This window comes from Marmota monax, unplaced genomic scaffold (assembly GCF_021218885.2).
Source record: "Marmota monax isolate L192 unplaced genomic scaffold, Marmota_monax_Labrador192_F-V1.1 WCK01_AAM20220418_F8-fsc00193, whole genome shotgun sequence".
Taxonomy (NCBI): Eukaryota; Metazoa; Chordata; class Mammalia; order Rodentia; family Sciuridae; genus Marmota; species Marmota monax.
The window spans coordinates 4,008,156-4,024,115 of NW_026695203.1; the positions used below are offsets into that span (position 1 = coordinate 4,008,156).

Consider the following 15,960-nt stretch of genomic DNA (forward strand, 5'->3'; position numbering starts at 1 on the left):
CCTAACTTCTCAGGCATTGTTTTAGCTTTCTGTCACTATAGCAGAGTATCTGAGGCAATTTATAAAGGCTCATACTTCTGGAAGTTTCGTCCAAGATTGAATGGTCCCATTACTTTGGGCCTCTGCAAGGGTGACACATCATGACAGGAGCAAGTGGTGGAACAAACTGTTCACTTCATGAGCCAGGAAGCCAGAGAGGGTGGACAGGGTTCCCTTTCAAGGGCATACCCCCAAATCTAAGGACCTCCCACAGGCCCACTTATAAGGTTCCATCTCCTGCAATAGTGCCACACTGGGCATCAGGCCTTTAAACACATGGGCCTTTGGGGAACACCATTCATATTCTAACCATGGGAGTACAGGGTATTTTTAATACCTTCATAACGTTACATACAATTCCTCACCTGGGACCCAGTTTTGACCAGGATCAGTGCCATTATGTCATTGCCTCGCGTGGTCTGCCTCTCAGTCCTCTTGACATCATACTCTGCTATAAAACAATTGCTTCCCTCCCCCATTTCTTTATGGCCATCAGTGTTCATTTTTCCAAAGTACTTTTTCTAACAGTTTTTTATGGCATCATCAGAAATAGTATTATTTTACATGATGTTTCAAGAAACTGAAATTTTCTTCCCTTTCTAAGCAGAAAACTTTACTCATTTTTGACAGAAATCTCCCATATTGGAACATCCTAACATGATCTTCTCTGCTTTCTGAGTCTGGGTATCCTGAACATGAGGTAACATTTATCAGGGACCATAAATTGTTGTGAGGGCATTAAATTGTCATGTGTAGCGACATAGTGGTGCCATCAGAAGGTGACAGACAGCACCAGAGTTTCAGTTTTCTTTTCTCTCTGTCCCTGACAGGTGTCACCTTTCCTTCTTTGCAGCCCATATTCTGAATTTTATAGTTTATTGGCTCAGAAATGGGTGTGACATGATAAGATATTTGATCTTTGTCCCCAGTTACTACTCTTGTGAGAGTGGTAAGGATGATAAGAACATCTTTCGTCTTAATGAAGCTTGGTGGCTCACAGCTTCTGGATAGGGCTGGTCACCAAAAGACCAAGCTCCTTGGTTAGACCCTTGGAAATTTCAGGCCCACTCTCTAGGCTCTGGGGAGAGGAGAGTGACTAGACGTCAAGTTAACCATGAGTGGTCCATGGTTTAATCAATCATGCCTCCATAAAAATGCTAGGTGGCAGGACACCTGCTTCTAAATTGACAAATTCGTCCATGGAACCTGTGAGGCAGGGGCTCCTCTGCTCAGAACCCTTCCAGACCTCATCTTTATATTTTATCTGAGTGTTCACTTCTGTAACTTTAGAATGAACTAGAATAATGAGCATAGCATTTTCCTGTTTCATTTCCAGCGAATTATTAAATCCGGAAGGGGGAATGTTTGGAACTTTATAGCCAAGTGGAACAGAAGTGTGGGTAACCAGAGAACTGGGTACTTGGCACCTGGGGTCTGCAGTGAGGACCTTTTGTGAGACTGAGCCGTCCAGCCTGTTGGGTCTAATGCTGACTCTGGGTAGTTAGTGTCAGAACTAAACTAAACAGCAGGACCCAGTGGTATCAGAATTGGTTGGTGTCACAAGGTAAAAAAAATAAACACTCTCAGTAGTCATTAAGTTTTCTAGAAAATTACACTAAGTTTTTTTTTAAAAGTATTTTATTTAAAAGACTCACCTTTTGGTGATAAAATTAGTCCTGGGTTAAAAAATAAAATAAAACAACCCAAACATGTATTGGTTGAGTATCCCTATCCCAAATGCTTTGGACTAGAAGTATTTCAGATTTCAGCATTACTGATTTGGGGATATTTGGCCAGACTTTACCAGTTGAGCATCCCTAATCTGAAAATCCAAGATCCAAAACTCTGAAACTTTCAGAGCATAATGTTACCACTCAGAAGGCTTTGGATTTTGGATTTGGGGATTAAGGGCATCTTAGCCACTATAGTACATCTGGTTTCAGGGTGCTTCCTGTCAGGTAAGTTCTGAGACGTGTGTCATTAGGTGATTTATGGGAGACGTAGGGGGCTGCTGCTGGCTTGGCATGGCAAGTAAGCTTTTTAAAAATGTAAGTAGCAGGAGTACACACTAAAATAATGATAAAAGCACAGTACACTAAGTGAGCAAACCATAACACAATCATTGATGATTATTATTGAGCAGATCTGCTGCATATAATGGTATGTGCTGTACTTTTACATTGCTGGCAGTGTAGTAGGTGTGTTCACACTGGCATCACTGCAGACATGTGAGTGATGTATTACTCTATGATGTCACTAGGCAATGGGAATTTTTCAACACCACTATATCTTTTTTTTTTTTTTTTTTGGATACCTGGAGTTGAATCCAGTGGCTCTTAACTACTGAGGCACATCCCCAACCTTTTTTGGTATTTTATTTAGAGACAGGGTCTTACTGAGTTGCTTAGAGCCTCACTAAGTTGCTGAGGCTGGCTTTGAACTTGGCAATCCTCCTGCCTTTGCCTTTGGAGCTACTGGGATTACAGGCATGTGCTGCCACACCCGGTAGCTTCATTATATCTTATGGGACTACTGTCATGTTCAGTCCATCATTGACTGTAATGTAGTCATGTGGTACACGAGTGTATAACTACACACAAAAAACATAAGTAATGGGGCTAGGAATGTGGTTCAAGTGGTAGCGCGCTCGCCTAGCATGTGTGAGGCACTGGGTTCGATTCTCAGCAGCACCACATAGAATAAAGATATTGTGTCCACCTAAAAAACTAAAAAATAAATATTAAAAAAAACATAAGTAATGCAGTTTAAAAACACATTAATCATCATCAATATTGTTTTCTCCCAGTCTTTTCCTTTGTGACTATCAAAAATATAGTATAGATAAGGTTTTACTATTCTAAAAATAAAATATTCTGACTTTTTATAACTTTGTGTATCCATGAACATCTTTCTTGTCATAAATATATACTTCAACATCATTTTTAGTGCTTCATAATATGGCATCATAAATTTAACGAAAGCATGGGCTCTAGGTGCTTACAACTTTATGAGATGTTTAATGAGATATTAAGCCACTAGTGGAAAGAAACATAGTGACTTCTAAGTAATAACTAGCTCACATTCTTGTTTGAGGCTTCTTAAGTCTTCTTAATTTTTCATTCTGAAATCTGAAGCTCTCCTTGGTAAATAATTTTATACCAATACCATTGCTTGAGAATTTTCCATTAAGAAAGTTATTCAACTTGTCTTGTTCTCACAAGTTTGAAAAATTAGAATGTTTTCTCTACTTTTTTTTCTTTTCCTTCCAGTGGTGTTTAACAGTTCACTGTTCTTAAAATATTTTGTTGTTGTGCTGCTGCTGTTTTTGCAGTACTAGGGATTGAACCCAGGGCTTGGCACATGCTAGCCAAGCAGTCTGCCCCTGACCTACATCCCTATCCCAATTTCTTAAAATATTGAGGTCACAAAAGTCATGGCCCACCCTTCTTTCGCCCTTGGATAGTTCCAGTTAGTTTTACTTTTCTGTTGAGCCTGTTTTCCTGTCTCTCTGTAGATGTTTTACTTTTTCCCTGGATCTGCTGTGAGAGCCATGACTGCATTTCAGTGGGGACCTCTGCGCATCAGAGTCCTCCATGTCTTTTCCTAGGTTTGGCCTTGTTTGAATTGCTATCATATTGAGCTGTGTTTCCTGATTTTCCTTCTAGGATCTTGTCAAGAAGTACTCTGACAAACTAGAATGTTGTGAAAATGAAGTAGAAAAGATAATAGAAGAAATACGTTGCAAAGCAATTGAACGTGGGACAGGAAATGAAAATTACAAGACAACTGGGGTTGCCACAATTGAGGTGTTTTTACCTTCAAGACTAAGAAAAGTGAGTAATTCCCTGAATGTACACAGGGACCAGTATTTTGTGTTATGATCAAATACATTGTTGTTTTTGTAAAGCTACAATCCAAAGTTAAAACGCCTTAAGTTACCTTACATGTTGACAGTTGATGTTGTGGACTCATTTTTGTTGTTGTTACAGGCTCTTTAACTGGCAGCCTCCCATGACAGGCTTGCTTCTCTAGGATCTCTGAAACGTCACAGAGCTCTGTCATGTTCCATCTCTTTCTAGCTTAATGGTTAGAAATACTGGGAAGTCAAAGTGGACATCAGGTTTTCTAGAACCTTATGCACTAGGACATATTTGAAAGGAATTTATCCTTTTCCTATTCTGGTGGAGGTCAGAGGGCAGCCCAATGAGTGCTTAAGCCGGGCCAAAGGGACCTAGGTGGGGCCACCTCATCTCAGGGTCACATCCTCAGAAAATGTCACTGTGGCAGGGCACTCAGAGATGCCTCTCAGGACCAACCCGTGTTATTCATTCTCAGAAGGAATAAAAAAGTGTATGTAAGAATCTACATGTCAGTAATTGTAGGAGCACTGTTCATAATAGCCAGCAGGTGGAAATAACCCAAGTGTCCATCAGTGAATGAATGGATAAATAAATGTGGCACACCCATACAATGAGAAACTATTTAGCAATAAGAAAGAATGAAAAACACATTTACAACATGGATGGGCTGAGGCTTTAGCTCAGTAGTAGTTCAGTCCCCAGTACTGCAAAAAACAAAACAAAACAAAAAACCCAATCAACAACAACAAAAACAGAAATAAAAAACAACTTGGATCACCTTCAGCAATTGCTGAGTGAAGCCTGGCATGGTGGTACATACCTGTAACCCTAGGAGCTCAGGTGGCTGTGGCACAAAGATGGCAATTTCAAGGCTAGCCTGGGCCACTTAGTGCAACCCTATCTCAGATTTAAAAGTAAAAAACATGCTGGAGTTGTAGGTCCGTGTACTGATTGGGGGGCAGGGGAACCTGACGTGCTGAGTGAAAAGGCCACGTGATCTTGTTTACATGGAGGGTCCAGAATGGTCAAATCTGTAGAGACAGAACATACATTAGTAGTTTCAAGGGGTGGGGAGAAAAAGGGAAGAAATGAGAATGTAGGACATGGTGTTTATTTGAGGGGATGATGGTAGAAAAATGTTCTGAAATTTGGTTATAAGTATAGCTGGCCCTGTGACAAACCCCTTGAGCAGCCCTGTCTGGTGGTGGTGCATGGCTGCCCCCTTGAGGGCACTCGGGTCACTGGGTGAGTCTGTGCTGGCTTGTGTTTACTAGGCCTTTCTTCCAGGCAGACAGTGACCTATGTTATATCCGTGATACCAGCTTTTCCAGTTTCATAGAGTAACAGCTGTAACTGGTACATTTTATTTTGTTTGTTTTGTTTTTAAATAGGACAGGAAAAACTTACTGGAGACCCGATTGCACATCACTGGCAGAGACCTGAGGTCTAAGTAAGTATCTGTGAGCTCCAGGTCCCAGGTGCTCTGCCCTTCTTTACACTCAATCACCAGATCCTCTGGGACCACCCTGTAAGAGAGGCTGGTCAGCTCTCATCCTTCTTTTATGTCAAAGAGGTTGCAACTTGTGATGGAGTAGCTTATCTGGACTCAGTGATAGGCAATGGTGGCCTGAGACTTGCACCCTCTTCTCTGCTCCTGGTGGAGCTTGGGGTGAGATGGAGACTATGCACCTCAAAGGAGGGCTTGGGTGTTTGAATGAAGGAATAGGGTAGAAATGGGGAGACGGCTTGGCATCACAGAGTATTGGTTTTGAATTCCATCCCTTAGTGCACCAGTAGCTTTCTGTGATCCTCAGCAAAATGTTTTGGCTGATTTCAGACTATTGTCCCTTAGTTAAAAAAAAGGACATCATTACCCTAAGTACATGTATAAAGGTATGAATGGAGTGACTCTACTTTGTGTACAATCAGAGACATGAAAAATTGTGCTCCATGTATACTATGAATTGAAATGCATTCTGCTGTCATGTATAACAAATTAGAATAAATAAATAAATTAAAAAATAGACCTGCATGACACTAGTGAAAACCCTAGTTGATTATTTCATCTCCTTATATATTTAATTAATTTATTTGGAGGACTGGGAATGGAATCTAGGGCTTCACTCACGCTAGGCAAGTGCTCCAGCACTGAGCTATGTCCCCAGTCCTTACCTGTATCTTTTTAAATGGTGTTTTGAGGTCTCCAGGGCCATTCAGTGTCTCATTTTCCTTTTTGATCTACCTCAGGGCAATTAGGGATGGATTCAAAACACAACTTTCCTTCAGCACCCATGAATAGATCCTAGGGACCAACCCCTGCTGGGGGTCCTCCTGGGGAGACCCTGGAAGGTTTGAGGTAGTTTTTAATCCTGGTGTGCAATGAAGGCCCTCCTGCCCAAATGGATAGACAGCCCAGTGGTCCCACTGCATGAGGAGACACCCAGTAAAACAGTGGGAAAAAGGACTATCTCTTGGCGCTTCAGATTGCCACTAGAGAGCCAGCTTTGTTAAAGTGAGGTGATGTCTGTGAGTCAGTGAATTGAGATCCTGGGTGTTTCTGAATAAGAGTATAAAATGGTTATCATGATTAAAATCTTTTTAGTGTATAATAAATAAATTTGATTTCCTACAGTTTTCACTGGTTTTATTTTGCAGAATAGCTGAAACCTTTGGATTTCAAGAAAATTACATCAAGATTGTCATAAATAAGAAACAGCTTCAACTAGGTATGCTATAGCAGAGAATGCAGAATTTTCCCATAAAGCTAATATGGAAATAATGACTTTCCATTTTTTTCTTGATTTTCCTGTATTTAAAAATATCTAGCTTTATTAAGTAATCCCAAGTTACTTGAGTTTGAAGTTCACTAAATAAAAATGTAAAGCAGAAAATAGCTTCCCAGTAAATATTCACTGCCTGCTGTTTGCTAGAGGGGAAGAGAGATGCTCATCACGAGGTCAGCTACAGTCTGTGTGTGCTGAGAGGGAAGACTTGGGAGAGGCCCCGGCTGATGTGGCCTCATGTTGGGCCCAGATTGAGGGGCACAGTGCGGAAGGCGAGGGGTTGCATGGCAGGCAGAGTCAGCACTGAAGTCACAGCTGTGGTCCTCAGCCAGGCTCATTCTGCCATTAGGAGACATTTCTGCCTGTTGTAACTTGGTGGTGGGGAGAGGTGCTCCTCTGCTTAGTGGGTGAAGGAAGGACACTGGTAACATCAGACCACCTGGGACGGCTGCCACACCACAGGCTTCTTGAGCCCCAGATGCCACGAGCGCGGCTGTTGATTCAGGGGACTAGATCTGCCTTACTCTGTCCTAGAGTGTTTCTCCTAAGGAAATGGGAAGGTGTCCATCTGGGGAGGGATCTCCCGTAGCGCCTCACAGATCACTGGCTCCGAGGGGAGGGCTTGGAGCGAGTGTGAGTGGAGATTGGGAGGCATCAACTCTGCCATGATACCTGCAGTCCTGTGGTTTGATCGGTTTCCAGTGGGTTCTGAGGCCTCACGAATCCAGTTGTCTCCAGCTTGATGCGCTGTGGCCCTTCACGGTTCTCGCCTTTCCTTCCTGTGCCATCTCCAGCTGTTTGCCGCTGTGTGTCTTACGCATCCAGATCCCTTTTCTCTGTCATCTAATCTCTGTTCTGTTGTGGTGTGTTCATGGACAGAGATCCTTGATTTTGATGTTATCAAATCTCTTGTTTTACATTTTGTGTTTTGTTGAAAAAGTGCTTTTCCCAGCTTCTGGACTACAGGGATATTCAGCATTTTCTTATATATCAGCTTAGTGTATGAGGACTTTCATCTGTCCAACTAAATATTTCCAGAATGTGTTCAAATCTGTTTATAGCACATAGTATTTGTTATTCTAAAATACGTTTGTATCTGTGTTTACTCTTTTTAATTTTGTTTGCTTATGTGCATCTTTGGTATAATTTTTGTGAGGTTTATATTTTGACAATTTTTTCATAGATCTAGCTTTTGATTTTGTCATTTTTTTCCTTGGTTCAGTTTCATTGATTTTTTTTGCCATCCTTTCTATACTATATGTGAGGAAACTGAATCTTGGAAGATAAGTAGTTCTCTCAGGATCACAGTTATAAAAAAGGAAGGAGACCATGATCTTTGTTTTTAACTGACAGGAGATCACCTCTGATAGTGTACTACTGTGCTGAGGCTTCCTGTCCATCTCTGTGAGTTGGGTCTGTTATTTCTCAACTAGAAAATAGGAAAATTTGTGTATTAATTATACTTTCTTGTTTTTCTTTTATACTTCCTAGCTCTCCCTGTAATAGTTTCCCAAATATTTGTTGCTTCAGTTTGGTCTTAGAATAAAGGAAATTGAACTTGGGTCCGTTTCCACTGGATGATTTTAACACTGTTTCATAGTAACAGTTACACAACCAAGTTTCAGCATAATTTTGCCAGTTATGTGGCCTTGTGGTTTGCAAGTGTTGATGCAAGTTTAAGAACTCCATTAACTTCAGAAATGGACTGTTTCCCCCCGAGCTTATGTGATGCTCATTCTGACGCTTACAGGGAAAAGCCTGGAAGAGCAGGGAGTGACTCACAATGTCAAGGCGATGGTGCTGGAGCTGAAGCAGTCTGAAGAGGATGTGCGGAAGAACTTCCAGGCAGAGGAAGAAGAACACAACGAGGCAGAACTAAAAGAAAAACGAATTCAGAGGACAAAGAGAGGACTGGAGATACTGGCAGAGAGAGGTATCAGCAGAGCTCTGGACTGGCCACCTCACTTGGATACATGAAGGCAGCAGGGATTACACAGACCAGAGTGGGGTGGTGTGCACGTCCCTTGGGGAGGTTTCTTCCCTGCAGTCTTAAACTTTTGCAATGTTCTCTCTGCTGTTTGACTGTGAATTAATAGAGTTCCTTTGGTTTTGTTGCAGCTGAGATGGTGGTGGATCCAGAAACCACACCGTACTTAGACATAGCAAACCAGACGGGCAGGTCCATCAAAATTCCTCCGTCACAGAGAAAAGTAAGTACTAGGAGACACCAGGGGCTTGTTCTTGGATTTGCTGTCATAGCAGAGGTGGTTTTGTATTGTTACCATTTCTCAGCCAAGGCCCAGTAGCTTCTTACAGTGAAGAGCTCTAATGACTAGGGGTCTAGCTAATCTTAGTTTATCTATCTTAAGAGACAGTTTGAAGTGGGTTTTGCTATTTAAATTATTGTGTTTAAAATTAACAAAGTTAAATTTTGGGGGTTTGGGGTGTTTTGTGATGGGCCTCTTTATGTCACTCAGGCTGGTCTTAAACTCTTGGGCTTAAGTGATCCCCTGACCCAGCCTCCTGAGTAGCTGGGACTGTAGCCATGCATGTGCCACAAGGCCTGACTTAATGTAAGCTTTAATATCAGAACTTTGTGAATTAATGTTGCACTGTCAGTGGATTGAGGTTTTTGTTTTTTTTTTTAAGGTTGGTGTCTGTTTACCTACAGTTTTATAGTAAATGATGACATCTAGATCTTTTTGAAAAATCTTTTTTTTTCCTTTCTTTTATATTTATTTTTTAGTTGTAGTTGGACACAACATCTTTATTTCACTTGTTTATTTTTGTATGTGGTGCTGAGGATCGAACCCAGGGTCTCGCACGTGCGAGGCGAGCGCTCTACCGCTGAGCCACAACCCCAGCCCATGAAAAATCTTTATAAGACATAAATTATATGAAAATCGAAATATAAAAAATCAATGAGTTTCAAAAAATTTGGATCACTTTTGGCAGCTTCCCTTCATAACTGTAACAAAATACCTTAGATAATTAGAAAAGGTTCATTTTGGCTTATAGTTTTGGAGGCTCCAGTTCATGATCAGTTGGCCCTATGGCTTTGGGCCTGTGGCAAGGCAAGCACATCATGGTGGTAGTATGTGGCAGAGCAAGACTGTGCTATCAGCTATGTTATCAGCTAGAAGGAGCCAGAATCGCACAGTCCCCTTTGAGAGTGCACCCTTAATTACCTAAGGACCCCCCACTAGACCCCACCCCTCCCATTGCACCATCCTGGGGACCAAGGTTTTATTTAATATGTGGGCCTTTGGGGGACACTTGTCCAAACCATGGCAATTAAAAAAAAAATTTTGTAGTTGTAGATGAACAGAATATTTTTACTTTATTTAATTTATTTTTATGTGGTGCTGAGGATCGAACCCAGTGCCTAACGTTGCTAGGCAAGTGCTCTGCTGCTGAGCTACAGCCCCAGCCCTCTGTGGCAATTTTTAAAAAATGGTTTTGGAAATACTAGAGTTGAAATATATTTCAGAAAAGCCATGATGACTGAGAATGGAAAGTGATTGCCAGGCAATGTGTCCTGCCCTGTAATTCTAGGGTCTTGGGAGAGTGAGGCGGAATCGCTTGAGCCCAGGAGCTTGGGACCAGACCAGGCACAGATTGAGGCCTCCTCTGAAACAACAAACAAAACAAAACAAAACCCACCACTTTTTAAAAAGAGGATGTAAGAATGAATGGGTGCTGTTTTGTATGCGTATGTGCAGTCTCATAGAGTACTAGGAATGGACCCAGGTCAGAGACACCAGGAGAAACTGGAAACAAAGGGACAGGTGCTGCTTGTGCTCGCGTCAGCCACGGTGAATTGGGGCTTCAGTGTTTAATTAAGCTTCAATTATATTTTTCTTAATTTTGGCTTTTAGATTGAGTTGTGATCTTGCTTTTTGTTTTCATCTTATTTGGTTTTCTTTAGAATTAATATACTTTCAATATAATTTGTTTTATTATATTTTAAAGTGATTTTTTAAAAATCCATATTCTTTCCTAGGCCCTTATGTTAGCTATGGGATATCATGAGAAGGGCCGAGCTTTCCTGAAAAGAAAAGAATATGGAATAGCCTTGCCATGCCTTTTGGACGCTGACAAATATTTCTGGTAGGCACTTTTGTACTTGGTGAAATCCAATTTTAAGAAAGATGGTCCAGATTATGCCCAGCACCTCCCTTCCTTGTGGCTTCAGACTGAGAGTGGTCGATGTAGAAGACTAGTTATGCAGTAGACAAGTTGTGAATGATTTCTTCCCGTTGTATTTCTAATTCACCTTTCTTCCCTGGACAGGAAAGAATTATACAAGCGTATGCACTTATTTTTTTTTTTTACAAAAAACATTTCCTTGCCTGACCTGTCTGTTACAAAGTTCCCCATGAGCATGTCTCCTGATGGTTTTGATATAGATGCTGATGGTTGTTCCCCAAATCCATTGTTTCATTAGGGGATGCAAAATATTGATACTCTGTTATTCCTTCTGCATTTATTGTTAGAATTGTCTGAAAAGAATTAATTTTCCTCTCTGAGCATGGTGATGTACACCTGTAATCCCAGCAACTTGGGAGGCTGAGGCAAGAGGATCACAAATTCAGGGTCAGCCTCAGCCACTTATTTAAGACTCTGTCTCAAAATAAAAAAAAAGGTGGGGATGTAGCTCAGTGGTAGAGTGCCCCTGGGTTCAATCCCCAGTAGCACACAAACAAGAATTTTTTCCTCATCAGCTATTTGGTTTTGGACAAAAAAGAGATCAAAGTACTTGGCTTCTTTCTCCTCATTTTCAGAATCAACTAGTCCCCTAATGGTGACTAGTCAGTTTTTATGTTCTTTTTTTTTTTTTTAATTTTTTAATATTTATTTTTCAGTTTTCGGTGGACACAACATCTTTTATTTTGTTTGTATGTGGTGCTGAGAATCGAACCCAGCACCCCGCGCATGCCAGGCGAGCGTGCTACCGCTTGAGCCACATCCCCAGCCCCAGTTTTTATGTTCTTTTTTAAAAAAGTATTAGTATTAACTAATGAGTTTTAACACAAAACATATGATATTTTTCAAACTTTGGTGTACAAGTTTGCTGTCTTTGTTAGCAGGTTGCTCCTCTGGCCCTGTTAGTGTAATCTTGGTATCCTCTGTAGACTCTCATCTCTGGATCCCAAAGACACATTTCTGAGACAGTCTCCACACCGAGATCAGCAATTTACCAGAGTCTGTTTTTTTTTTTTTTTTCCCCTCTCATGGTACTGGGGATCAAACCCAGGGCATCATGCATACTATGCTAGCGTCCTACCACTGAGCTAAACCCTCCACCCTTTTCGTAAATCTTTTTTTTTTTTTTTTTTAAGACAATTTTATTTTTTATTTTTTTTTAGAGAGAGAGAGAGAGATTTTTAATATTTATTTTTTAGTTATCGGCAGACACAACATCTTGTTTGTATGTGGTGCTGAGGATCGAACCCGGGCCGCACTCACGCCAGGCGAGCGCGCTACCACTTGAGCCACAACCCCAGCCCCTTTTTCGTAAATCTTATTTTGAGATGCAGTCTTGCTAAGTTGTCCAGGCTGGCCTTAAACTTGTAAATCTCCTGCCTGAGCCTCTCAAGTAGCTGGCATTACAGGTGTGCACCACTGTACCCAGCTCCTAATAGGAGAGGAAATTGCATTTAAAGACTATATAATCTCAGCATATTAAACATTTGTAAAGTAGACTTAATATTTGTTAACTTCAGCCAGGTGTGGTAGTGTACATCTATAATCCCATCAGCTCAGGAGGCTGAGGCAGGAGGATTGAGAGTTCAAAGCCAGCCTCAGCAATTTAGCAAGGCCCTAAGCAACTCAGTGAGACCCTGTCTCTAAGTAAAATATAAAAAAGGGCTGGGGATGTGGCTCAATGGTTAAGTGCCCCTGGGTCTAATCCCCAGTATCAAAAAAGAAAGAAAGTAAGTTAACTTCAGTGTGAACTTGTTTCTAGTTTGGTAAATTCCTAAGATAATCCTCTATACTTTAAAAAGATAAATACAAACGTGTAGTTTACTGGCTGCTTTGGTCAGTGCCTTTTAGTGTTAGACAAATCCCAACTTAAGCTAACTTCCACAAAGAAGGACTTTATTGTCCCAGATATTTAGGAGGAGATGAGTGAGGCTGGGAACAGGGAGAACAGGGCTAGGAGCCTCTGGGGCCTCCTGCTCTGTCTGTATCTGCTTCCTTATTGGTGTCAGCTTCATTCTGTGCTGCTGCAGACAAGGGATTCTTAAGTTGGGTCCTTAAAATTCAGGTAAATGTTTCATTTTATTTCATAATTGTGCCTATAATTGTTATTATCAAAAATTCCCAATATGCATAAAAATAGAAACTAGTATAATGAACTCCCTTTTACTCATCCTCCAGCTTTACCAGTTGTCAAGAAATGGCTGATCTGAGTTCATCTGTGTCGGTCTTTCTTAATATTTCTATGGTGGACAAAACCTTAAAGTAATTTTCAAATCTCAAGAGAACCCCTGAATAGAAATAACTGTATCTTCAGTTCATAGTACATCGACATATTCAGTAGGTACTAGATACAATAATTAAGTAATGGCTGTCAGTTCTTTTTAAGTAAAAGTATTAGATTTCCATTATTGCAACAAATAACTGAGATAATCAACTTATGAAGAGGAAAGGTTTCTTTTTACACAGTTTTGGGAGTTTCAGCCCCTGATTGTTTGGCCCATTGGTTGGGCCTGTGGTGGTATATTACATCATGGTGTTGGGGACTTGACTGAGGCTTGATTTCGTGTGGCTGGAAAGAGAGAGACTGGAGTCCCACAGTTCCCTTCCAGGGTACACTTCCAGCCAATGCCTTCAAACCTCCCACTAACCTCCAGCTCTCAGAGGTTCCCCCCACCTTAGGACCGAGCCTTTGTAGAACATTTCAGATCCAAACTGTAACAGTGGAGAATGCTGTTGGTTTCCTGAGGATCCATTGATTCTGGCCAACATGTTAGCTTTCTTTTTGTGTGACTGCAACCTCCTGAAGAAGACTAACTGTGATGCCAGCCAGCAATCTAGGTGCAAGAAACTTGTTCTGTTTTCTTTCCCACTTGATTTTTCCCCCTACCTTCTCCTAGTAAGCTAGAAGTTCTGTCATAGCTTTGCATGTCTTGGGGTATGATGGGTAGTGTGACCAAAAATAGTTCCTTTCCCTGTTTATTTGTGGTATGGGAATTGAACCTAGGCTTGTGCACACTAGGCACACACACTACCAGTGAGCTACACCCCCATCCCTCTTTCCTATTTAAAACTGAAAATGGGAGTTCTGCTTTCAGCCAAGGTGGAATAACAGGGACTAGGTTTACCCGCTCACTTGGAAGCACCTCAGAAACTTGACAAATGTATAAAAGAGCAGCTCCCAGCAGTACAGGTAGGAGGGCCCACCCAGGCAGAGCCTCATGGTTCCTCTGAGTTGATGAGCTGAGAGCCAAGGAGGTGAGAGGAGAGAGCTTCAGAGCAGCCCTGTTGAGTCTACAGGTGGTACTCAGCACATGTGTGTGGGGACACCCCCAAACCTGGGCAGGAACTGCCTGAACGAAGCAGAGAGAACAGTCCTCTCTGTTCACAGAGGCCAGGGGCAGTTTGTACCCCACCAGCCAGAGTGGACAACTTGGAATCACAGACGGAGCATTCAGACGGGTCATGCCGCAGTAATAGGGCAAAATTAACCCCAAAGATTACTCTAGTCCTGACTAACAGAGCCTAAAAACCAGCTTTTGAACAGTAGATTAAAGTTACTATTTTCAAGTAACTTAAGTACAGCCCTAACAAAGCTCAGTAATTTAGCAACACAGAAATAATCCAGCATCCAATTAAAAATTAGCACGCATGCAGGCTGGGGTTATGGCTCAGTGGTAGAGCACTTGCCTCACATGTATGAGGCACTGGGTCCAATCCTCAGCACCACATAAAGTAAATAGATAAAATAAAGGTATTGTGTCCATATACAACTAAAAAAAAAAAAATTAGCAGGAATGCAAAGAAACCAGAAAATATAACCCATATTGAAGAGAAAAGCCAATTAACAGATGCAGATCCAAAAGTGACACATAAGTTAGAATCAGTAGACAGGGACATTGAAACAATACATTCCAAATACTCATGAAGTTATAGAAGGGCTCGAGTGTGTCAGATGAAGACCTGGGAGACATGCAAAAGACTCATGCTGAAATTTAAGAGAGGGAAAAATAGTGTCTGACAGGTGCCTTGGGTGGGATGAACTGCAGTAGACACTGCAGAAAAGAAATTCAGAAAATGTGAAGATGGGGCAGTAGAAACTCTAGCATGACACAGAAAATAGAACTGGGTAAGGGCAGGGGAGAGGATGCCAGAGCATCTGCAGGTTGGGCAACCTGACCGTGCAGTTGGTGGTCCTGAAGAGGGGGGACTTGAAGAAATAATGGCCAGAACTTTTCCTGATTTGGTGAAACCTATTAATAATAAGGGCTGGGGGGATAGGATTGTAGCTCAGTGGCAGAGTGCTTGCCTAGCATGTGAGGCACTGGGTTCCATCCTCAGCACCACATATAAATAAATAAAACAAAGGCCCATCAACAACTAAAAAATATATTAAAACTCTGGGGATGTGGCTCAGTGGTTAAGCACCCCTGGGGTCAATTTTCAATACCAAAATCATCATCATTGTTATCATCATCATAAGCCCAAACAGAACATAGTTTTTCTAAAGTGAGGCTCAACAGATTTTTATTTAAACAAATGCCATACATTTATTTTAATGTTGCTTTATTGTGAGAATTTACTGATACTGTTTTATTTTTGTGGTACTGGGGATAGAACCCAGGGCTTCGTGCAAGGTAAGCAAGCACTTTATCACTGAGCTACTTCCCTAACCCCCTTTTTTTTTTTAATATTTTATTTTTTAGTTATAATTGGACACAATATCTTTATTTTAATAATTTATTTTTATGTGGTGCTGAGGATCGAACATGCTAGGCGAGTGCTCTACCGCTAAGCCACAACCCCAGCCCCTTCCCTAACCCTTTTTATTTTTTAATTTGAGACAGGGTCTTGCTAAGTTGCTGAGGCTAGCCTCAAACTTACAGTCCCTCCTGCCTCAGCCTCCCAGATCTCTGGGACTACAAGGTTTGTGCCTCCACACCGTGTGGCAGTGTGGAATATTAAAGCTACTAAAATTGTAAATCAAAGAAATATCAATAAAGATATACCCAGGGCTGCGGTGTAGTTCAGTGGGGAAGTCCTGCCTGGCACATGCAAGGCCCTGCATTTAGTTC

At 41.4% G+C, this 15,960-nt stretch overlaps 1 protein-coding gene across 3 annotated transcripts in view; it reads left to right on the forward strand.

Moving 5' to 3' along the window:
* Positions 1–15,960, forward strand: part of Nub1 (negative regulator of ubiquitin like proteins 1) — a 31,514-nt gene that overhangs the window by 2,976 nt on the left and 12,578 nt on the right. For all 3 annotated transcript variants that reach the window (XM_046429805.2, XM_058574345.1, XM_046429806.2), the window contains exons 3-8: positions 3,705–3,872; positions 5,291–5,349; positions 6,555–6,625; positions 8,433–8,615; positions 8,801–8,892; positions 10,686–10,792. In XM_046429805.2, coding sequence (XP_046285761.1) covers positions 3,705–3,872; positions 5,291–5,349; positions 6,555–6,625; positions 8,433–8,615; positions 8,801–8,892; positions 10,686–10,792 — 680 coding nt within the window. The remainder of the gene's footprint in view (positions 1–3,704; positions 3,873–5,290; positions 5,350–6,554; positions 6,626–8,432; positions 8,616–8,800; positions 8,893–10,685; positions 10,793–15,960) is intronic.